Source organism: Carica papaya, chromosome 1 (genome assembly GCF_054855325.1).
Source record: "Carica papaya isolate Zhongbai chromosome 1, ASM5485532v1, whole genome shotgun sequence".
Classification (NCBI taxonomy): Eukaryota; Viridiplantae; Streptophyta; class Magnoliopsida; order Brassicales; family Caricaceae; genus Carica; species Carica papaya.
In genome coordinates, this window is record NC_142309.1 from 27,567,072 (window position 1) to 27,590,669 (window position 23,598).

At 33.4% G+C, this 23,598-nt stretch overlaps 3 protein-coding genes and 1 pseudogene across 4 annotated transcripts; 1 reads left to right on the forward strand and 3 right to left on the reverse strand.

Moving 5' to 3' along the window:
• The first annotated feature begins 1,695 nt into the window (after window positions 1–1,695).
• On the forward strand, window positions 1,696–10,978 carry DA1. Of its 2 annotated transcripts, XM_022040718.2 has the most exons (12): window positions 1,696–2,264; window positions 2,992–3,143; window positions 3,467–3,557; window positions 5,251–5,512; window positions 6,182–6,302; window positions 6,406–6,489; window positions 7,054–7,173; window positions 7,313–7,525; window positions 7,764–7,826; window positions 7,937–8,055; window positions 10,154–10,212; window positions 10,447–10,978. In XM_022040718.2, the coding sequence occupies exons 2-12, from the start codon at window positions 3,033–3,035 to the stop codon at window positions 10,764–10,766; spliced, it is 1,563 nt and encodes a 520-aa protein (XP_021896410.2). In that variant the 5' UTR covers window positions 1,696–2,264; window positions 2,992–3,032; the 3' UTR covers window positions 10,767–10,978. The 2 variants fall into 2 exon arrangements, with proteins under 2 accessions (XP_021896410.2, XP_021896411.1); XM_022040719.2 differs by lacking the exons at window positions 1,696–2,264; window positions 2,992–3,143 and having other exon boundaries at window positions 5,265–5,512.
• Window positions 10,979–11,194: 216 nt separating this feature from the next.
• LOC148270509 (protein LYK5-like) lies at window positions 11,195–12,964 on the reverse strand. Its single transcript, XM_088221366.1, has 5 exons — window positions 12,828–12,964; window positions 12,420–12,565; window positions 12,225–12,316; window positions 11,611–12,105; window positions 11,195–11,536 (listed from the first exon to the last, which is right to left on the reverse strand). The coding sequence occupies exons 1-5, from the start codon at window positions 12,962–12,964 to the stop codon at window positions 11,195–11,197; spliced, it is 1,212 nt and encodes a 403-aa protein (XP_088077492.1).
• A 672-nt stretch (window positions 12,965–13,636) lies between these two features.
• On the reverse strand, window positions 13,637–14,404 carry LOC148270510 (putative calcium-binding protein CML41; annotated as a pseudogene).
• A 4,118-nt stretch (window positions 14,405–18,522) lies between these two features.
• PARVUS (Nucleotide-diphospho-sugar transferases superfamily protein) lies at window positions 18,523–20,131 on the reverse strand. Its single transcript, XM_022040845.2, has one exon. The coding sequence runs from the start codon at window positions 20,037–20,039 to the stop codon at window positions 19,008–19,010; it is 1,032 nt and encodes a 343-aa protein (XP_021896537.1). The 5' UTR covers window positions 20,040–20,131; the 3' UTR covers window positions 18,523–19,007.
• Between the last annotated feature and the right edge of the window lie 3,467 nt (window positions 20,132–23,598).

The window sequence follows — 23,598 nt, forward strand, 5'->3', positions numbered from 1 at the left end:
TCGTTGATACTCGAAAGTAAGTGTATAGATTGTTGTTTTTTAAGTTTAAACAAAATGTATTAATTATTACTAAATTAAGTAATAATTAATTATTGTTTAAAATATTTAATTATTATTTTATATATATATATATGTATAAATAATGTCGCTCTACACATTTTGGAATCAGCCAAAGAATTGTATAATTACACGTAGTCGTGTGTTTATATGTACAAAAGAGGTCCAACGAACAAAAAGTCAAAACCGCATTACAAAATTAATCATTTCATTACTAGTGCTAAAACCCACCTTTGTTGACATTCACTAATTGCAAATTTGTCACCAAACTACTCCAAATTTATCACCTTATTCTTAAGTTAATCATATAATTTGGGTGTATAATTACTTAATTATTAGAACAATAAAGTTCATTATCAAATTTAATATATACGTGGGAAAAAAATAAATAAATAAATAAATAAACAATAACCGGCCAAAAAGAAGGAGCTTTTAATTATTGCTTGTTTGACAAAAATTAAGACAGAAAAATCCATCACAACCGTGTTTAATGTGAAAAGGGCATAAAATGATCAAAGGCTAATACAACACATCAATCAATTCTCTAGTCAGCACACATATATATATATATATATTCTACTTTTTTATAGAAAATTATATTCCCTCGTTAGAAAATACCACACGTTTTTAGGTCAAAAATTTTGTACATAACAAAAAAATAAAAAACTCTCCATAACTAATCAACAACAAATTTTAATTACAATTCATTAGTTATAGTACAATTATATCGCCAAAACTTAATGGATGATTTCCATGCATCATCTTCGATTAATTCTTTTAATCCCAGTGACTTTTTCGTATAAATTTATTAGATTAAAAAGTGTAAGTTTATTAGATTCTGCGTTATTATCAAAATCATAAAGATAAAATTATTTTTTTACTACTTTTGATGAAAGACTTCGTATTTACACAACCAAGACCAATGAATTTTTGTTTTCTTCGATTATTGAAAAATAATTTATTTTTTCATAATAATTTATTGAAATATATAAAAAATAATAATCAATATAGTATATATATATATATATATATAAATATTAAAGAATTTTCGTAATTTTTAATCATTTTAGATAATATCATACATATTTAATAAAAAATATCATATTAATTTGTATTAGTAATATATAATTAAGTTGCTCAATTTAGTAATAAGATGGAGTTCTAAGTGACTCCATCCCTCATTTTGGATTGAAAGAGAACCCTTTTTTTGCTTCATTTGTTGACTCTTGTGTCTCTTTTACTATTCTCAGTAAGTTGTTTTTGCTTAAAGTACTTCTTAATTTTAAAAGATTACTGCACATAGTTTATACATAAATTTAAAAGTTTTATCCTTTCTCATGATTTTTTTTTAAAGATGAAAACTTTAATACAACCAACTAAAAGTCTCAAATTTTTTATTGTTTTTACCTTTTGCGAGTTGGTTGGTTGGTGGGATTGGACTTAAAAATTTCAAAACTGTAACCGGTGGTGCCTTCTACTTTTCTATTTTACTTTGACGCCTTGTTTTTATACTCAAAAGTAAAATATTCTTTAGGAAAAAAAAAAAGTTTATCTTTTTTATTTTCTTGGGGTGTAGCCGCGTGAAGGCAGATTAAGTTAACGACCCCACGCCAGGTATAAATTTAATTTAAGAGAATTTGGCATTCGTCTTTCCCTTTGCGATTTTATTAAGGAACCTGTGCGGGGGTCTTCTTCTTATAGGGGGAGTCCCCAAACATGCAATATATCGTTCAAAGAACAGGAACACGGTCAATGCCCGACTGGGTTTGACGATTCTTCGTCGAATTCCTATTGGGTTTATGACTAAATTAAACATCTACAGCGTTTTTACGTTTTTCTTCGTATTTGACTTTGAGTTTGCGTATAATTCTGATGCACCCCGAATCTTTGTGCATTCGTTTTCTGTTCGTTGTCGTTTGCCTCCTTTAACTGGCGTTCTATATGTTTGATTTCGTCAATCTCAAAGTTCTGCACCTCTTCTTTTTCTTTTCATCTGGGTAGATTCAAAGAGATAGAGAGAGCGTATCTTTTTGTTAATCTTACTTTGTCGAATAGAGTATTCCTTCAAACCCAAAAGAGAGGAAAAAGAAAAGGTGTTGCGTGGAGTATCTTTCTTTTCGAGACTGGGAAGATTGTGGCTTTTTCAGCAATTTCGTTTCTTCTCTGATCCGGGTCTCTCTGTCTCCACCGTTCTTGATTTGTTAGAGGTGAGTCATGTTCCACTATTTGATTCTTCACTTTTTTTTTTTCTTTCTTTTCGTCTTTAGAGCCTGCAATTAAACGTTACATGTGATGAATTTGATGGGCATATTGAGCTGGAGGAATCTCTCTTCTCCTTTCAATTCTCTCTTATATTGACTTTGAGCTGCTTGAAAACTTTTTGCTGCTCCTGTCATTCTTTTGTAGTTGAAACATCTTCAAAGTTACAATGCGTGGTGGGTGATTTTAGTTGCTGTTTGATCTTCTTATTTAATTTTCTTTTATTCATGAAGAATGCAGCAATTATGAACAATGCTGGTTGTTTGAACTTTGGATATCTTTTGCTTGTCTTGTTCTCCTGGGCATTATTTGAATCCAATTTTGAATTATTTTATCGTTGTCATGGTTTTTACTCTATCTGGTTGTTTCTCCGTTATTATATCTCCTCTTTTCTTTTCCTCCTTTGTTGCTTGTCGTGCAAGCTGGGTCCTGAACGTCCAATATTGTATCGAGTACTTCTTGCTGACTTATGCTATTTCCCCTTTATGAGCTATTGATGCAAAAAGTAAAGAAGAAACTGTAGTTAGTTTTTTCTTTGCTAAAAGTTACAGTAATCGCTTTTACCGGGTGGAAATTTTGTTTTTCTGCATTTGTCTTACCCTTGACATTGCACTGGTAGCCACTGGTTTTTGTTACTTCGATGTTTTCCTCTCTGAGCAAATGCCGTATGTGCAGGTAAAAAGTTCATCAGCTATGCACAGATAACATTGTGCATTATGGGTTGGTTCAACAAAATTTTTAAAGGCTCTAACCACAGAATTTCAGAAGAAAATTATCATGGGAGTTATGGGGAGGATTCTCATTATTATGCACCTTCAACTTCAGGGGTAATAAGATATCTCATCTCTCAGTGAAGTGTTCTTTTTCCTTGAAATTTCTGCATTATTGCATGATTTCTCAGCTTTCTTGATATTCCTGTATTATATGGGATTTTTAGCCATTTCTCTTCATGAAACCTGACTGTAGCTACATTCTGGTCGAGTGTGGGGAAGGGGATGTTCACTAAAAAATGCTTTTGTTTTATATTCAGGACGCAGCTGTTGTTTACTGATCATAGACTATAGAGGATCATGGAATTTGTTGTGACCTTTAACCTAGCTAAATTTGAAATGTATACTTTGACATACCTTGATGTGGTTCTTCATTGTAGGATATCTGGTCGGAGCAGGAGAGTGAAGATATTGATCGTGCCATTGCATTATCCCTTTTGGAAGAAAATGGAAAGGGCAGAAATGTAACCGGTGAGTTTCATGGCTGTCAGATGTCAAGAAAATCAAATATGCTAGCAGGTCATCATATTTGTACACCAGTGTTCTTCTGTTGTATGTTTTGTCAACATCTAGTTCTGTTTTGAGAAATAGTTTGTGATTAATTGAGAGGAATTGCGTTGACCATCTTGCCTTAACGATATCATGGTTACTTCTCGTAGTATTATTAAAAATGCTTTCTACCATTTGAAAGTTCTAGTTTCAGATAAGGAAATATCACTATCGTCATAGGATCTGTTCTTTTCGGGAACTAAAAAAAATTAATCAAGTTCTACATACGTTCCTTAATAAATGAGTAGAATTGCCTTTTATTATTATTTGTGTTGGTGGAAAAATGGTGAATGTCATCTCTTCGTAAGGGGGAATAGTTCAAGAAAAGTAAATTCTACAGTAGGGACATGAGCAACTTCATGCTTACGTTGTTAACAAAGGAGTAGAATTTATTGTCAAGTTATATAGCAGAGCTTATGTTTCTTTATTGTTTCATTTGTGTCTATTTGGTTGCAAAATGCATGATGGAGTTATCTTTGAATAGTGGCTGGGAACAAATATCAAAGGTGTCCTTTTCCATTATTTTCTCCATCTCTAAAATTACACTGCTTGTGGGAGTAGCCTTTGACACTGTATATGATGCATGATAAAAGGCATTCAGCTTATGAGGCATATCCAGTCCTACACTCTCTGCTACTTCAGATGTCACTTATTTCTTTGACTGTTCAATTAAATGGCAGTAATCTATTGTTTTGATAAAATTTTGAGGGTTCTAAGTCAGATATAATGTTGTTTGAATGCACCAAAACTGTAAGATATAGAGATAATTTAGTCATTGAACTGGTTCATGATAAAATGCAGGAGTTCAGATATTTTAATTTTGTTTCTAAAAATTGATGTTCATGCAATTTACTTTTGAATTTAGATCTATTTATAGTGAATTATAGGTAAAAGCATTTGTTTCTGCAACGAGACATCTGAGAGAAGGTGCATCTCTGACTCATTCTAGTAAAGGAAACGATGGAGGACCATGCCTTACACAAAAGGATTTAGATTTTTACTTATGGGAAAGGACTATACTTGGATAGCTTTTTTGCATCTCATTTTTTCCCTTCTTTTTTATCTTCTTTTTCACTATTGGGATGATGTATGCTGTCTCTTGTGCTATTAACTGCATTTGTTGGATTATTTGTGCCCCATACGGGTGCCTATATAAGGCACAACTCATCTCTTTTTAACCATCTCCCAATGGCTCTCGTACTCTCCTTTCTCTTTCTCTCTCTTTTTCTACAGTATTTCTGCCAGGCAATTTACTATTTAGTCCAATTTGTGTGTAGTATTATCCTACTGATTTGAGGAGTGTTGGCTGCATGGTGGTGGTTGTTGCATGTTGCAAATCTTTCTGCATGAAAATTTTAGTCTTTACTCTCTGCATGGGAATTATAGTCTGTACCTTCTGCTAAAGAACTATTTCACTTTGTACCCATCTTCTGACTCGTTTCCTAAAAGGACTTTTGCTGGCTATTTGATGAGTCATTTGTTCTCTTTTCTTAATGTTTGTGTTATTTGTCAATACAATCATACAGGTGGACCTTGAAATTTTTTTCTGCTTTTTCATTCTTATGATATAATGTACTGTAATTTGAATTATAAAGTTTTTCAAATTACTGGATAGATAATAAATCTCAGATAGAAGAAGATGAGCAGTTTGCCAGAGCCTTACAAGAAAGCTGGAACTCTGAACCTTCTCCCCAGTTTGGACATGGAAATGGAAATATGCCCCTATATGGACATGGAAATGGAAATGTGCCCCAGTTTGGACATGGAAATGGAAATGTGCCTCAATATGGACATGGAAATGTAAATGTGCCCCAATATGGACATGGAAATGGAAATATGTATCAACCAATGCCAGTCCACTTCCCAATGGGTTTCAGGTAAATCAGTTGTATGGTTAATTATCTCCCCTTTTGGTTGATTTCTGTGTTTTTACTAATGAGTGAATTTTTTTACTAGTACTGCCTCTATCTTGCGTTTTCATTAGTTATGATCAATCTAGGAAATTGCAACAGTAAATGATAATATGAAAACTTTCTACGACCTAGTCACAGTTTAGATATAGCAACTATCTCCTAAATATTCTAAGTAAACTAGAAATGCTATATAATTGTAACAACTACTCTTTTACTTGTACTAAAAATCTTCCATTTTAACTTGTCATCATTCTGCATTGGGACCTTCAAGAATCAATACTACTATTTGTATGCCCTAATATTTATTTCAACGAAAAAAAATATTTGTATGTCCTAATATGAGACTTAAGTCAAATGTGTTTAAAAGTGGAAATTTTCGCTAGTTGCCCTTTGTTAAAGTTGAACTTAGCCTGAAACAGTTGCTTTCTTTGGACTGACAGTATTTCTGTTTCTTATGAAAATAAATAGTATTTGACCCTGAACATTGTATTTATATATCATAACATTGTATATGGAGGTTATTTTTCTTTTCCTGTTACCCATTTTAGGAAGAAAAAAGAAATTGTAGTGATAGTTTCCCTCCTTCAGCATCATATAAACATGATTAGAGAATGCCGTTACATTTATCTTCAGGGTTTGTGCTGGTTGCAATATGGAGATTGGCCATGGACGATTTCTAAATTGCCTAAATGCATTTTGGCATCCAGAATGTTTCTGTTGTCATGCCTGTAACCTACCAATTTCTGATAACGAGGTGCAGCTTACAGGACTCCCATATTTTTTTGCCTAACTATGATATTGATAATTTCTGTGTTTACTTGTTTCCAATCCAATTAAATCTGTTATTCTTCCTTCAGTTCTCCATGTCTGGGAATTACCGTTTTCATAAATCTTGCTACAAGGAGCGGTTCCATCCCAAATGTGATGTTTGCCGGCACTTTGTAAGTTTCTCCCTGGAATAAAAGTTGGCTATTGATTTTTGCTTTGCGTACTATTTACATGTTAAATTTATGACGTTGGATGCGAGTTAGGATGTCCTATAATTTCCTCCATGCCTTAAAGCTACTAAGTGTCACTGAGGGTCTCTTGTTGCAAATAGGTAGTGTGTATTTAATATTTTCCCTTCCCTATTAGTAGGTTCATTGTCTCAAGTACTGAAAAAATATGTAGTTTTTGCTTCATATGGTTTTGTTTGAATGTTGAATTGGATTAAGGCAGATGTTATGAAGTAGACATTATACTATTTCCTATCATCATTATTTAATTTATGTTGCATGAAGTCGCATAACTTTAATTTCGTAAGTGTAATAGAGAAGGTATTTATGGCATTCATCTATGAGATGTCAGTAGAAATATAAAAAAGGGTTGCTGTTTAGTTTCGAAAAGCTTGTTTATTTGTATGTATTGGGCTTTGGAATGCACAGGCACATAAGTTTATCTGTCTTCTGTTTTCAGATATATTACTTACCGTCAGTTTTTGTCTTTGGAATAAAATCTTATGACAGATTCCGACAAACCCTGCTGGTCTTATTGAATATAGGGCACATCCTTTTTGGATTCAGAAGTATTGCCCTTCTCATGAACATGATGGTACTCCACGATGTTGCAGCTGTGAACGAATGGAGGTCAGTTTGCATGAATATATCTATCTCTAGGAACACTTGTTTATTGTCATAGGAAAAAGGTGTCTATCCTCTTCTAGGTATATCTGGATTTCTTTTTGGCAAAAAGTTGATGGCATGTGCTTTGCTTCATTGTGTACAGTCACGAGAGACTGGATATGTTGGCCTTAATGATGGACGAAAGCTTTGCTTAGAATGTCTGGATTCTGCCGTCATGGATACCAACGAGTGTCAGCCCTTGTATCTTGACATACAAGAATTTTATGAAAGTATAAACATGAAAGTGGAGCAACAAGTTCCATTACTCTTGGTTGAGAGGCAAGCTTTGAACGAAGCTAGAGAAGGAGAAAAGAATGTAAGAACAAAAAAAAGCATTAATCTATAAACTATATATGTTATGAGTTTTCCTAGAAGAGAAAATATATATAAGCTATGTGATAGTTCTGACTAGTAATTGGAATACACTTGTCATTCCATATTATTCTTCTCTATTCATTGGTCGTGGCATGTTGGTTTTATTTGCAAGTATTTTTCATTTCTTCTTGAGTCAACATTTCGTATTGATTTCTATTATATTTTCCTTCATTGGCCAGGGTCATTATCATATGCCAGAGACAAGAGGGCTGTGTCTTTCTGAGGAACAAACTGTTAGCACTGTAAGGATAGTTGCTAATGTTCTTTCAATTTTTATGATGCATTGAGAAAGTTTGGTGTATTTAGTTTGTTTGTAAGATATTTATATCATATTGAACCTGAAAATCACCAGATTCTAAGGCGACCAAGGTTTGGGACAGGAAATCGAGCCACAAATATGATTACAGAGCCCTATAAATTGACACGTCGATGCGAGGTGACCGCTATTCTCATTTTGTACGGTCTTCCAAGGTATTTTATTTTTCACTCATTACTTTAAGACTGGCAAAAATGAAAGGTTTCAAATATCAGAAATAAAAGATTTAATAATTACTGTTACATAATTTATAGATCATACTAAATATCATTCTGCCTGCTGTGAATATGAGAGGTCTTAGCTGCAATAAATGTGTTAATAATTTTTTTTTTTTGAGGAAAAAAAATATATGGTGTGATTCTTTCATTCACAAGTACTAACGGAATGTCAACCTATTTACAAAATATATTTACGTATCAATCAAAATAACAATAAGGTCCCTAAAATCCTTCATTGCATAAAGATGATGACTGATGATAAAAAAACTGAGAGTCTGGAATCATCTCTCTCTAACTTTATCGAAGTCGTTTTCTAACTCCTCAAAAGTTCCAATGTTCCTCTATTTCCACATCATCCAAAAGATAGCAAGAAGAATGAGAGTCACATGTTTCTTTCCTCCTCTAATACCTTTCCAAGCCCATATATCTTCCTTCATCGAACTAGCTATCACCTGACTGATCTCCAGTAATCCATAAACCAAGATTCAAAATTTATACACACACATGCATCAAAGAAGAATATGAGTGACGCTGAAGACAATAAAGAGGTCATGATCTTTTTAGACACCAGATTGCTTTATCCTTAAAGAACAGAGGAAAACAACTTTCATGTGACTTCTTGTATTATCTTGACGCTTTATGAGATATCTTAAGGGTCTATCATCTTATTTTGATGGAACTAAGGTAGAAAAGCAATAGTAGATTGTTCTCTTGTCTCAGTTGATAATTTACTGTAATTAATGTATTCAGATGGGAAGACTGTGATAGAGAAAGACATGATAGGTACACTTTTAAATTCAGAGCATTTATGTCTTATTTGAAGCAGCATCACAAAAGTTAGGCTGCATTTACCTTGGGAAAACTTACATATCTCTTAAGTGTTGGCCTAAGTTACAAAAGGTACCCCATGTTAGTCGTGGCAACAAACCACCCCATCTTTACTTAGAATCTGCAAACCCTCTTACATGAAAAAAATGTACTTAATCCTAACATAAAAAGTGAAATAACAATACTATATGGCACTACATTTGTTTAACAAAAATTTACATAATGTTCCCTGTATTTTCTCTACCCTACACATCTACCGCCTATCAAATATCTTTTTCTTTTAAAATTTTGAACTTCTTTGTAAATTTGCTTTTAAATTCATTTTTAAGTGACTACTATTTTTAAATTATTGATTTATTTTAAAAATTAAAAAATAAATATTTTTTAAGAAAAAGAGAAAAGAGAAGCATTTCCATACATTATCCTATTCATGATCACTTGAATGGCCTAAATCTCAAGTAGAGTTTAGTTCTATAATAATAAATAAAGTGAAAACTTTAAAAAAAAAAAAGAAAAGAAAAGAAGAGGGAGGCAAGTGAAGAGGCAAATCTAGTGACTAAGAGGTGACTGGCGAGTGGCTACTCTGCCAGGAGGTTCCTGCCTGGCTGCTTGGGCGGCCAGGAGTTGTTGCGGGACTACTCCCCAATAAGGGTAAATCACAGTAACTCCCCACTAATTTTATCAAATCTAGACGTATTTTTCTTTGTTTTGAAAACTTATTCCTGCTGCCAACTAAGAAGTTTATAACTAAAGTCTAACATAAATTGTAAACGTACTGACCTACCCTTCTATATATACAATACAAATAGAGACTAAGATGTTTTATCAATGCTAAGTCAACCATATTTTTCATTTAAAAAACAAGCTAATTTAGATTTATATGAATAGATGATTAAGATGAAATAAAACTTTTTTCTTAAGTTTGTATTGATGAATGTAATAATAAATTAATTAAAAAAGATTCAGTTTGGATTTCTTTTAAAAAATGTTTATCTAATCATAAATCCAAATTTCTGTCTTGCCAAGTTGACACTTGGCAGGCTCTAAGATCTCAAAATTTTGCTCTAGTTCTATCTTCGTTTACTGTTACTATTTTCTTCCTGCTATCATTTTATATCATGGGATATTTTTTGGTAGAGATGTTTTTTCTTTCATCGTAATTATTGGTTGAGCATTTTGTGTATGATCCGGGGTTTCCATCCTGCAGGTTGCTTACCGGGTCAATTCTTGCTCATGAAATGATGCATGCATGGATGCGACTTAAAGGTGCTTCCCATACCATTCAATGGCATCTAAAATCGGTTTAATTTGTTTCCTTCAAATCAAGAGTTCCTCGGTTTATTGTTTTCAATGGTTTCTTGTAGTAATGCAGTTCATCCAATCAAGCGTATTCAGAATATTGAGTTGCACCTTATATAGTTTAATATTAATGGTGTTAGTTTTCCATATCTTTGGGTGCGTGTTTCTTCAATGCTGATATATGTGCCTTTTGTTTGTAAGGTTTCCGCAATCTCAGCCAAGATGTTGAAGAGGGTATTTGTCAGGTGCTAGCACACATGTGGTTAGAATCTCAGCTTGCATCAGGCTCAAGTGCCAATGCAGCATCAAGTTCATCTGCGACACCTTCCAGAATTTCCAGGAAGGGAGGTGAAAGATCTCAGTTTGACAGGAAACTTGGCGAGTTTTTCAAACACCAGATTGAATCGGACACTTCCCCAGTGTATGGTGATGGATTCAGAGCTGGTCATCATGCAGTTAATAAGTATGGCCTTCAAGCAACCCTCGAGCATATTCGGATGACTGGGGGATTTCCCTTTTGAAGTCCCAAAATCCTCATGCTTACAACAAATACTTATTTCTTTCAATGATTTGTATAGCTTTTGGTCTTGTCCTATTAGAATCTAAGGCCGAAGCACACAAAACCCTTTGTCCATAGAAATTAGATCCTAGATAGGCCTATTTATGCCTCTTGGTTGTAGAGGATAATGCTTATTTTTTTCTGATAAATTAATAAGATGACGATTTATCTTAACTTCTCCGGTGCCACATTGTTCCTTTAAGCCTCACTAATTAAGCTGAATCATTCGATAGTTGTTTTTTTCTCTTTTTTTGGATCTTAAATGGTTTGGTAACAGCTTTAAATCAAATTTGCTAAGATCTGATGTTAAGATGACAAACTCACACTTCTTCAAGAACAAGTAATCAGTACTTTTATGAAAGATTTATGTACAATAATGGTTACTTTGAACTAAAATTCATTTTCACAATATTTATTGAGACAAAGTGAAGATCCTATATGAACTCCATGTGTAATAATTCTGATTTCAGCAAAGCTGACCGGATTCTTAGAAGTGCTGACATCACCTCCTCCATGTCTGGTCTCTCTTCTGGTTCTTGCATCAGGCAGGCTATGCTTAGTTGAGCCAGCTGCAACGAAAATTTCTTCCACTTTCCGCCCTTCAGAGAAAGGATCCATGAAGAAACTGAGCTCAGCTTCTGCATGATCCCCTTTCATTGTGGAAACAATTGCTGACGAAAGTAGTCTTGCTCTTGCCTCCTCTACAATGATTGCATCCTTCCCAGTAATCAGCTCCAGCAGTATGACACCAAAGGCATAGACGTCAATTTTAGGAGTCACCACACTTTCATTGACTACTCAGGTGCCATATAACCTCTAGTCCCAGTGATACGGGTTGTCTGGGGGGCAGGATTTATCTCTACTGCTCTGCTTGCAAGACTGAAATTTGCAATCTTAGCTCTTAAATCTTTGTTTAGAAGAACGTTTCCACTTGTTATGTCCTTGTGCACATACGCAGGTTTGACAAAACTGTGAAGATAGTGCAGTCCATAGGCCACATCAAGAGCAATCTGGATCCTCCTGCTCCAGCTTCCTGCTTCTTGTGAGTTTCTGCTATGAAGCCATTCCCTTAAAGATCCATTTTTCATGTACTCAAATACAAAGTAAAAACAGCTGTGATTTTCACAGATGCCTTTAAGCTTTACCAAATTGACGTGGTTGATCTTCTTCAGAATGTTCACTTCCTCGGATATGTTCAAATTCATTTTTTTGACAGCTAGGATCTCCTCACCAAAATAACCACAATAAACAGAACCCTTTATTCTGTTCTTGGAACTAAAATTCTCTGTTGCTTCCTTTATCTAGTCAAATTCAAACACTTTGAGAAGCTGCTCGAAGCTAGCAATTTCAAGAAAAGATCTGCTGGCAACAGTTGCTTTCCCTTCCATTCATTTCCATCTTGGGAAACTCCATCTCTTACCTTTTTGTATAACAAGAAGGATGAGGACAAGGAGGCAAAAGCCAGCTGCGGCAATTCCAATTCCCTCGTTTGATTCGCCCTTTGCAGGATAACTAGAAGAAGACAGAGGTAGAGTTAGAAATTGGTGATTCTCACAGGTTATGGTCTGCAAGCTGAAAGGTTGAGTTGCCAAAGGAATCAGAATTCTCGTGGTACTGATGAGAATTGTGTTCTCCTCCAAGTTATTTGCATCAAGTATACTGTTAGTGCTCACATTAAACCTGTTGGCAATAGCAGGAATATGTTGACCATTGTGGATTGTGTAAGTCAGCAGGTATTTTGTACCAGTGGCAGTTTGTTTCCTGGTAGGACAAGCACATAGAAGTGGAACCTGCAATCTCATACCAATTTGCAATTCGTTTATCTGGTATGGATTTGCAGCGATTAGAGAAGAGCAAGTATGTGGAGAAATTGGTTGAAACATGAAAGGTGGTGTTGGCCTTGTAAAACAATCTATAGGAACAATGACCTCTTTGTTTGGTGGGAAAACTTGAGAAGATGAGACATTATTGATTTTTGCTAGGCCTTCAAGATGGGAAGAAATAGGGTTGAAATAGTCAACACCGAGTCATAAGGAGGTCGAGAGGTGAAGATGAGGAAGGCCTGGCAGGACTTGTTTTTGCCATTACATGTGTAGAGATGTCCTCCTGTTCCATGGTCCCAGTTACAGCCTGAATTAGGAGAGTAATTTTGTTGAGCATTGCTATTGCAACTGAGATAACTGAGTAGGAGGAAACAGAGAAGGATGTTCATGTGAAGACTCATTCTTAGTGGTTGAGAGAAGATAATGAATTAATGGGTTGGAGGATTGTAATTGCAAGCAAGAATTGTATGAGCTGATTGGGGAATTAAAACAGATCTTTCTGGCGTGTGATCTTGTCTGAATTATCAGAAACACCCATGAACTGACCCAGTTTTTATGTTATAATATACAAACACACACACACACACTAATGACTAATGTTAATGAAGACTTGGGGTTAAAACAAGTAGAAAAAATGCAGCTGACGGTCATATATGTCTGTTTTCATCCTCTTAACAAATCTGATTGCATGCATATTTTAATTCGGTTTGTCAAAGCTACGGATCATGACTACCATATAGTTTTGTATTTGAATCTAATTCAACTAAATTCTAAACCTATTTTTACTCGACTGTGTATAAAATATTTGTATATATGATATGACATGAACCAATTCTTTTCAATTTATTTTGTTTAAAAAACAGAGAAATATATTTTTAATTTGTTGGTTAGCATTTGTTTGATTTTTTTTTTCTCAGAATTATTGGAGCCCATTTGGGCTTTTGTCGAGCCCATTACTCGATCATGGATGAAGCCCAAAACTGTAGTCAGCCCATTCCTCTTTCTCTGATTGCTAATTAATATGGATTTTATTACTTGTCCAAGATTGAAGGATGTGTGTATATATATATATATAGTTACAGATAAATACTAGGTTGCAGTAGTAGTCATCATGTGGTGAAATTCATTGAAGTCAAGTACTCCATTTCCATCAAGATCAAAGACTCCAATCATGATCGCACATTCGTCCTGCGATTTTAGATATCCAAGACGATTAAACATGAGCTGCAGCCCTCTGGGCGAGATATATCCACAACCTTTGTCAACTTCAAACATCTCAAAAGCCCTTCTGATGTCATCGTCAACCTCCTTCCCTCCAGCTTCCATTAACCGCACGAACTCCCCCAACTCCAGGTAGTTATCACCATTCATATCGAACTCTTTAATCACCTTCCCAGCCTCTTCGTCCGACACAGACTCGCCTATGGATGCAAAGTAAGCGCTGATTTCTTGGCTTGAAATTCTACCATCTTTATCAGCATCTAAGTGGTTAAAAACCTGCTCTAGTTTCTCTTGGTTATTACAGAGGGATGGTGAAGGGGAGGAGGATGAGGGTTTTGAGAGAAGACGAGGGAAACTAATGAGCTTCAAGGTCTTGTGAGAGAGCCATTTGCTGGGCTTGGAGACGACGGCTGTAGCCATGATCAAGGTACGAGTTTGAGATGGGTTATTTATAAAGCTAACTGGGTAATTGAGAAGATGAAGTGGGAGTCATGAAAATTGAGGCTTAACTAACAGGAAATTGCAGGACAGCTTCATGGCTTTCTCTGAAATTGTGGGGTGGACCTAATTGAAGAAGAATTTGGCTTCTTGTACAAAAGTATATTTCTTTTGGAAAGTGACTGGAAATTCTTGTGTTGCTTCTTTTATTTTTTTATCACCAACTTTATGGTGCAAATCAAACAATCAACTAACCCCAAAGCTATTTGTTTTCTAATGCTCACATTAGTTTCTTTTATCACCTATGTGTTTGTATATATATTGTGTATATATATATATACACACTCAAGAAAAGCATACCATATAAATATTAGTACTAAGTATTTTCCTCCAATCCAAATTCACCTTTTAATATATATATATATATATATGTACTCTATTTTACCATTCAATTATTAATCCTAATTATAATTTAGTCTAAAAATTTTATCATAATTTATCTTGTTAATACATAATTGAATTAACTTCACTTATTAGATATTTAGTTCCTTTTCTATAATAATATATTCATATAAATATTTAATTTATCAACAAAAAATTATCAGCTAAAGTTTTATGAGCATAAGCAGATTTATTATAATATATATATATATATACCATCATCGTTAAATAATTTTGGGTAAAACTACCAAAATAATCCATGAATTATACACACAAAAAATGTTCGAAGTTCCCCTCGAAGTATTTTTTTTTTAATTCAAAATTTTTTCATAAATTTTTAAAAATATAATAAAGTTCGTCCTCTCCAATAACTTTATGTAAGAAAAACTAGCCAATGTATTAAATGACACGAACAAACCACATCAAGTTTGTTTCAAATTTAACGATATAGTATCCGTCTCGTATTTGCCTTCACACGAAGACGAGGAAGAAAGATTTGCTAGCGTGCCATCCACGCGATTGCCAATGTGAATGTCATCAAATTTAAAAAATAGACACGGCGTAATTTATTCACATAATAAGTTCAGATATTGTTGTTAGAGAAAATTAACAGACACGAGAAATTTTACTATCGTGTTAAAAGTTACACGAAGAATTTTGAATTGGAAAAAAAAAAAAAAAAAAAAGGGTACTTTATATAAAATTTTGAATATTACTTGTATGGTCCAGAAATTATTTTAATATTTAGGCCTTTTCTCAAACTAATTTTAGTTGGCCCATATGTAGCTTATGGGCTGGGCTGGGCTGTCTTTCCTTCGCCTGCTTTGTTCATGTATTTCTTCCCCTTGCGTGCGGTGATTTTGTATTGGGTATATTTTTATGCGTGTGTATATATATATATATATGTATATGATGTGTAGAAAATTAGGTAAAGTACAATTTGAGTATAAAAGGACTGCAACATCTAACCCATTACTTTGCATTTGATGCACGTGAAAGAGAATATATATCATAAGGAATTTTACTTCCTCCTTCCTTACGACGAAATTCATTGATGTCCACCTTCGCTTACACTTTATAAAAACCCATATTAATTTTTACATCTTGTTTTGTGTATAAACCATGTGGCTTCAAATATCTTTCTACAAAAACCTAGATATACATATATATATATATATATTTATATTTATATATATTATATGATCACCAAACCATGCAACCTTTTGCAGCACACTCACAATCACACTAAAATAAAAATTTAAAAAAAATACAAAAATTTTACGTGATTCGACAGTGTATCTACATTCACAGGTAAAATCGGTAAGAAATTATTTCATTATATAATTTAAGATTACATCCCTAATAAATTAACAAACTTATTTATAAAAAAACTCTTTAAAATATATATTAAATATAAATTATTTCTCAAAATATAAATAAATATTATTAAAATTTAATACACGTCAACAGAAAAAAAATATAAATATATGTAATGTAAGTCTTGTTTCAACTAACAAATTATAATAATGCATAGTCAATCCTCTTGCTAAGTCCTAATTAATTATTTCATTATGTTATGTAATTAGTTAGGTTCATTATCGCCCACTAACTAATCCCTAATATATAATATAGTGTATGCAGAAAAATACCCATATATTAATACATACATACATATATATATATATGTATATACAATTCATCTCATTAAAGTATCTGCACTGATGAAATTATGAACATGATGTTTGGGGCATGCTTAACCAAGTCACTATTGGGAAACTAATTGTCAAATCAAATCTTCATGCACCAATAAACTCTCGTTCCTTAATCGTCTTTGCACTAATCATTTTTTTTTAATATTAAGAAAATGATTAACACTATAAAAAATTTATTTAATAATTCAAAATTATTTCAAGTAGAAAATTAATGCAGTATTTATTGTAAAGATGTACATTTGATTCCTTCCAAACACCTGCGTTCTTGGTCGATGAGATGAGATCATTAACCTGTTTATTTTAGTTAATTATCAAAATTAACACTAATAACTTTTATTAATAAATTGATTAGGAGAGATAAAAGAAATTTCTTTTTCTTTTTTCTCATGCAAGATGCACGCCACTTCCAAATTAATGTTAGAAATTAGTCTGTCTTAATCGGAATTGGCATGCGTACAATATTAAAGTATTTTCAATTAAAGACTTGGTCGAGATTTATTTTTTAATTATGTATGTAATTAAGTTTTAATTTATGATGATAATGATTCTTAATTAAGAGATTAGTCATCTTAATTAAAACACAAAATTTTTAAATCTCAAGCAGACCATCTATCTAAAAAATAACTTCAAAACCTGAAAGAACATTAGATTTAGAATTATACCAAGTCAAGAAAATCTTTTGAGTATCACCTTCTATAACAAGGTTGATATTACTCGTTACCCTACCAACTTCTATACGTATATATATATATATATATATGTTGTATAGTAGAGAGATTGTAGGAGACGAAGACAAGATTTGATGAGAGAGTAGGATAAGTCAAAACGACGCTTGTAATAGAAAGTAGGAAGCTGTTACCAACAATTGTTGAACCATCAACGTAGGGCCCACTACTACGATATTTTCTACATCACAGCCGTACAATCATCGTGCTTATTCGGTCAACACCACGTGTCGCTTGCAGAAGCGGCCCAACATTTCACGATCCCCTACCGACACTCCAAATTTGCGTAAACGACCAATAAAATTTAGAATCAAATAATTTATTTGGTTTGTGGTATTATTCTCTTAATTCATCCAATATCTTATATTTATTTTATTTTATTTTTACTTGATTAACTATTCCTTTTTCTGGGTTATGAAATATATAATAAATGTGATTTGATAATCTTTGATTAGCGATAATTAATTAGCTGAAATTTATCAAATTACATCACTAATTATGTAGTCGTCATAAATAAATTACAATAAATTAAAAATTAGCACGGTGAGAGACACCATTTGGTAATTCAAGAATGATATACGTACTGATTCTCATCCCCACCTAATTAAACGTAATATCAACATCAACCTTTAATTTACTTCAAATTTTTTTTTTTTTTTTTTGGAAATTTCCTTTTTCTTGTCTTTTTGCTCATGAATAAATAAATATTGTAAATAAAACTACGCAATACGTATCTTTCACTAATTAATGTGACATTGAAATTAAAAAATACGTGCTGACTAATTGTAATTTGCATTTAATTATTTTAAACTATATTTTTTTAAGAAATGAAAATTTACTTGTAAAAATTAATAGGAGGGTGCATAGAATATGTATTGTTCCAAACCCATTAAAGGAAAATAGTTTATATGGTTTGAACTTTGATATGGTATCGTGGGTAAAATTAATTAGGGGTATTACATAAGGATTTATAAATTTAAGAAGCTGATTTGCGAAGAGGACACTTAAGATTGGGTGATTAATTAGTTATAATCTGTAATTAATATATATACACACACAGATGGAAAGTAAGTAATTTGGTGTTAATTAATGATGAGTGTCAGCTGGCAGAACAATCTTTCCAGCCACTTCCACATGGAAATTTAAAGAGTGCGAAAATTAATTATTTTTCCATGTGAAAAATTAATATGTTAATTCCAACTCGGACAAAATCCAAAAAAGTCAAAATTCTCACATAATAATAATAACAAATTCCTGAAATTTACTTAAAAATAAAAACTTGGGTTTTTCCATTTCTTCTTGTTCTTTTTGCTTCGTCCAAACAAGACACAGAAAAATGTAAGTATGAGACGGAAAAATAAAAATTGAGATTTTGATTATTATTAATTATTAGAGAAGGAATGAAATGAAATGAAATGAAATTCATGAGAATACCTGTTTGGCTATACACAGTTTTTCATACAGATTACATTATCCGATCATCAATCCATCTTCTTCTCCTTATTTGCTACTGATTGTACTTTCAACTCTGATATACATATACATATATATATATATATATTTATATATGCTTATATATATATATATATGCAGTTTATCAAACAAAGTATTTCTTTTTTGAAAAAAAAAAAAAAAAAAGAGAGAAAGGAATTGAAAAGAGAAAGCTACCTGTATAATCTACAAGTAATCATTTACCAAACGAATCCCTTCTCCTCCTCCGCCATAATTCTTATCTCCTCAATCCTCATTTCCCAAAACTTCACAACTTTATCTGATCATGATTGTTCATGGACACCCATTTCCCGCCACCCACGTACTGTACCGTCTTCCTCAAAATTACCTGTTACGAATCCAAAGCGAAGGGAGTCTGCAACAGATCATAAGGAGCCCAAAGCGCGTCCAATGGGCAAGGCCGGTTGGCGTCCAGGCGAGCCCACGGCTTTCCTTTCCCGCTCCAATGCAGGAGGCTGACGGGACCCGGATGCAGATCCCTGCACAGACCCCTGAAGTTATCCCCCCCGAGTCCGTGCTGGTTCCATCTATGGTCCACCGGCACTATCCTCCCTGCAAACACCAGCAAGAATGGCGGCAATGAACCCAGCTCGTATATCCTCATCCTCTTTTGCAGCTCCATCCACTCCTCGATCCTCGTTGTGTAATCCCCTTCCCGCCACCTGTCCAGATCGATCACCATAACTCCCGTGTTGAAGTAGCAAGCCTTGCGATCGGCGAAAGTTAACGACAGCGAGGGGTTGGACCAGAAAGTTAGGGTGAAGTAAGAGGTGAAGTTAGCGTTGCAGTACTCCGGCGCGGCGAGAACTGCTTCAGAGCCGAGATGCGTGGCGGCGAGTTTCGCGATGTCGTCGACGAGGACGAGGTCGGAATCGAGGTAGACGACACGGCGGACGCATAATGGGAGGATGTTTGCAAGGTAGCTGCGAGCGTAGTTGAGGGGACAGTCGAGGGCGGAGCGGATGGAGGTGGAGATGAGTCGGGAAACAGCTGAGTCATGGAAGGGGTAGACTCGGAAGTTGAGGTAAGGGAAGGAGGAGGAGATGGTGGATTGTAAAAGTGAGAGGTTAGCAGACGCAGAGGCGACGAAATGGAAGAAAACGTTTTGGGGACACGAGGAGTGTTGGAGGACGGAGAGGATGGCAGCCATGGATCCTCGGATGTAAGCAGTGTCGAGAGTCATGGCGACGTGGACGGCATGAGAGGAACAGAAAATTGGGTTGTCGAGGGTGGTGGAAGGGCAGTCTGGGGAGTTGTAGAACTGAGGAGCTTCCTTGAAGCTTTGAGGAGTAGAAGGAAAGCCATTGGTGAGAACGAAGGTAAAAGGAGTGGAGATGAGGAAGATGAAGACGAGAAGGGACATAGCGAGTATTGGAAGATTTTCCCGACTGCTAGTTGTTTTGGCGTTGGGTTTTTATTATTTACGAGATCTGAACAGGAGGGTTGCTGGTGTTACATTTTTTTAAAGTTTGAACACGGTTTTTCTTTTACTTTTTCCTTTTATTTATTTATTTTTGTGATAAATACTTTTTTTAAAAATTTATATATATATATATATATATATATAAAGAAGAAGAGCCGCCTGAGTAGCTGGAATGGAAGGTTGGTCAAGAAAGATTGAGAGTGTGGGTTTCACATTGAAGCTGGTCTTAGATTGTTGCCTCTTTGGGCATGGGTCCCCCTTCTAACTCCTTATTACTAAATTTTTTCAAACTTTTTTTTTTTCTTTTTTATAATTTTCTAATTAAATTAGTATTTTTATACTAATTATTATTTAATTTCCTACTTAAAATAGTTTTTTTTTAATTAATTAATACATATTAAATATCGAATTAACAAAGAAAAAATATTAACACAAGTCCATATCAGTAGACAATAAATTTTTATTAATAAAAAAAAAGTAAGTTACTTTCCAATTCTAGAGATATCCATCTTATTAAAATAAGAAAATAAATATTTTCACTAATTATAATTAGTTACTAAATTTAAATAAAATACTTCGCAAACATAAACATTAATTTATGTTTTAATGTACCATTATTTGATTTGATTTTATAATAGAATATATTTATTTAATAGACGTAATAAATTTGTATTATCCGTATATTAATAAATGTTTAGTATCCAAAAATAGTAAATTAAAAATAATTAAAATAGTAAATTAGAAAAGAAGAGAACGTTAACATCATACATTATGTTGGAAGTACGAGAATGCTTTGTTCCCAAGGGTGGGTGTGTTGTTTTTACGCTATCACTCCAAACTGACAATCGAATTTTGATGGGGATATAAATATACCCTCTGTGTGTGTGTGTGTATATATATATATGTATGTGTGTGTGTATATATATATATATATATATAGAGAGAGAGAGAGAGAGAGAGAGAGATAGCTTACCAGTATTTGATGGGGATACAAAGCCAATTCATCTCCAATGTTTAGTTCGAGTGTCAATTTACACAACATTCATTCTAAATCAAACAATCTCCACCCACCAAAAACTTGATTTTGTGAATTGTGAAAAAATGAAGAAGTAATTCATCAATGGAGGGTTACAGAAGCACTTGTACAAGAGATATCACCTTAGGATTAACTATAAAACTGAAATTAAATTATGGGTATTTATATTTTGAACTCGCTATTCATGTATTGTAGTATGTACATTATCTATTTGCTTTTTTTTAGGAAAATGGATGAGTGTGTAATAAATGAGTGAGTTGGGGGAGAGGTGTGTAAGTACATGAAGCCAGTACTGTTTTGGTTACATAATAAAGAGGAAGGAAAGTAGATACAATGTTAGAAATTAAGAAGAATGGAGTTATACATACATATATATATATATATATATAAATATGACCCTAAAAACGTTAGAACAAAAAAATGGAGAGCTTACGAGACATAAGAAACAAGCATGTCAGTTGCAGAGTTCCCTGACGTGAAGTAGGTGGAATTGAAAGAGTTCCTCAGTCACCGACACGAACCCCACCACTGCAAACGCGTCTGACTCTCCTCATTATACGTACATACTTACATACATACATGCATGCATACATATATATATATATATATGTGTGAAGTGAATTTAGTCGTCCCATATGTACAAATAAATATGGATGAGCTCTGTTTTTGTGTACGAGTTATATATATATATATACACACGCACACGCACACGCATTAACTCAGTACATCCGCAGGCGATGCACCTTCTTCCACCACATGGTTTCTTATTGCCAACAAATTTTTTGGGTAAATCTTCAGTACGTTTCTCTTTTCTAAAAAAATTGTGAATTCATTTTTATATGTATTTAATAAACACACACACACACACACACACATATATATATATATCTATGAATTAAGACAATATATGTAAATTTTTTACTAAATATATATATATATATATATCTATTAATTATTGTGAATGGCCAAAAATTTCTATTACATCCTACTTGGTTTTTGGTTCAAATCAAAATTTCATAAAAACTATAATTATAAATTTATATGGAATTAACATTTTACTAACTTCATTAATTATAAATTTGATACATAATTATGATTCATGTGTTTATTATTTAGTTTATTTCGGATCGCAAGCGTTAACACTACCTCATATATATATATATATATATATGTATAAAATTAAATGATGAATGGTAGTGGTGGGAAAGCCTTGAAGATGGGAAGACAGAAAGCAAAAGCTCCCACGTTTTGTAATTTGCATGAAAATAATGAAGCTGTCCCACTACTCAGGCCGTAGCTCATTCAGTCGCCATTGGCCGAAGTAGAGCAGCAACCCTTTTAAATTATTATATCAATTATGTCTTTTTCGTATTTTAGCTTCAACTTTATAATACATCACCTAACACTTCTTTTCTTATAGCAAACCAGGTTTACATCAGTATTAAATTTTATTTTAATCTCCAATTCAATTATATTTAATTTTCAGTTCGTAACTAAAAATTTTTTTTATGTGAAATTAAAATTCTATTAACCCTGACAGAAATTTTAGACTTGTAGCATTTCAATTCCGCATAATATTTATGACTCAAATTTTTTTATGTAGAACTAAACTTACAATTTATAGAAATGAAAAGATTGTGTATTCAACCACCCAGTTATTTTGAAGAAAATTATATGCTAATTTAATACGAACAGCAATCACCCAACTGATATTACCCTTCTTCCAAGAATCTGAAGCAAAGAGGGAAAATTTTCTCCCATCAATTCAAACCTATTCATCTCTTCAAATTTCGATATCTTAATTCTAATTAGTTCAGAATCACTGTTACACTGCCATCATCGTTTGAGGCTACTTCTAACATTTACATACAAACAACATACAAAGGATAATAGTTGGATCCCATTGTTCACACCAACTTCAAGATAGGACACAAAACAACCTACAACCAACGTTGGCATGACCATACCATGACGTAATGCAGTTAGTATGAGCAGGAGAAATTCTATCATTTTTATCAAATTCTTATGGAACTAAATAATGCAATCCAAACTCCTTATTGTATTACATTTAAAATGTCACATTTAAGTTATTTTTTTTTTCGGTCTAACTAAATTTAAACCGTGAATCCATAAATAACTTCCGTCGGGTTTTTCAATTTATTCCGAAAATCGCCAAAAGTTTCTTGATTATGTTATGCATTTGATGAAACCCAATTCTGTACCAAGTAATCCATGTGCCAAAAAGGTAGGTTCTTGGAATATGAGGGGCCACAAGCAACAAGTATCTTCAACAATTGGATCATATGAATTCTTCACTTGACAAATCATCTTTTTATGAAAGTACACCCAAAACTAATCAAAAACACCACCACCACAAAGTAGAATTTGCCTTCACATGCCAATATAAACTAGATAAGGTGGATGCCAACTAAGCTTAGCCAAAAATTATCAAGGATATGATGC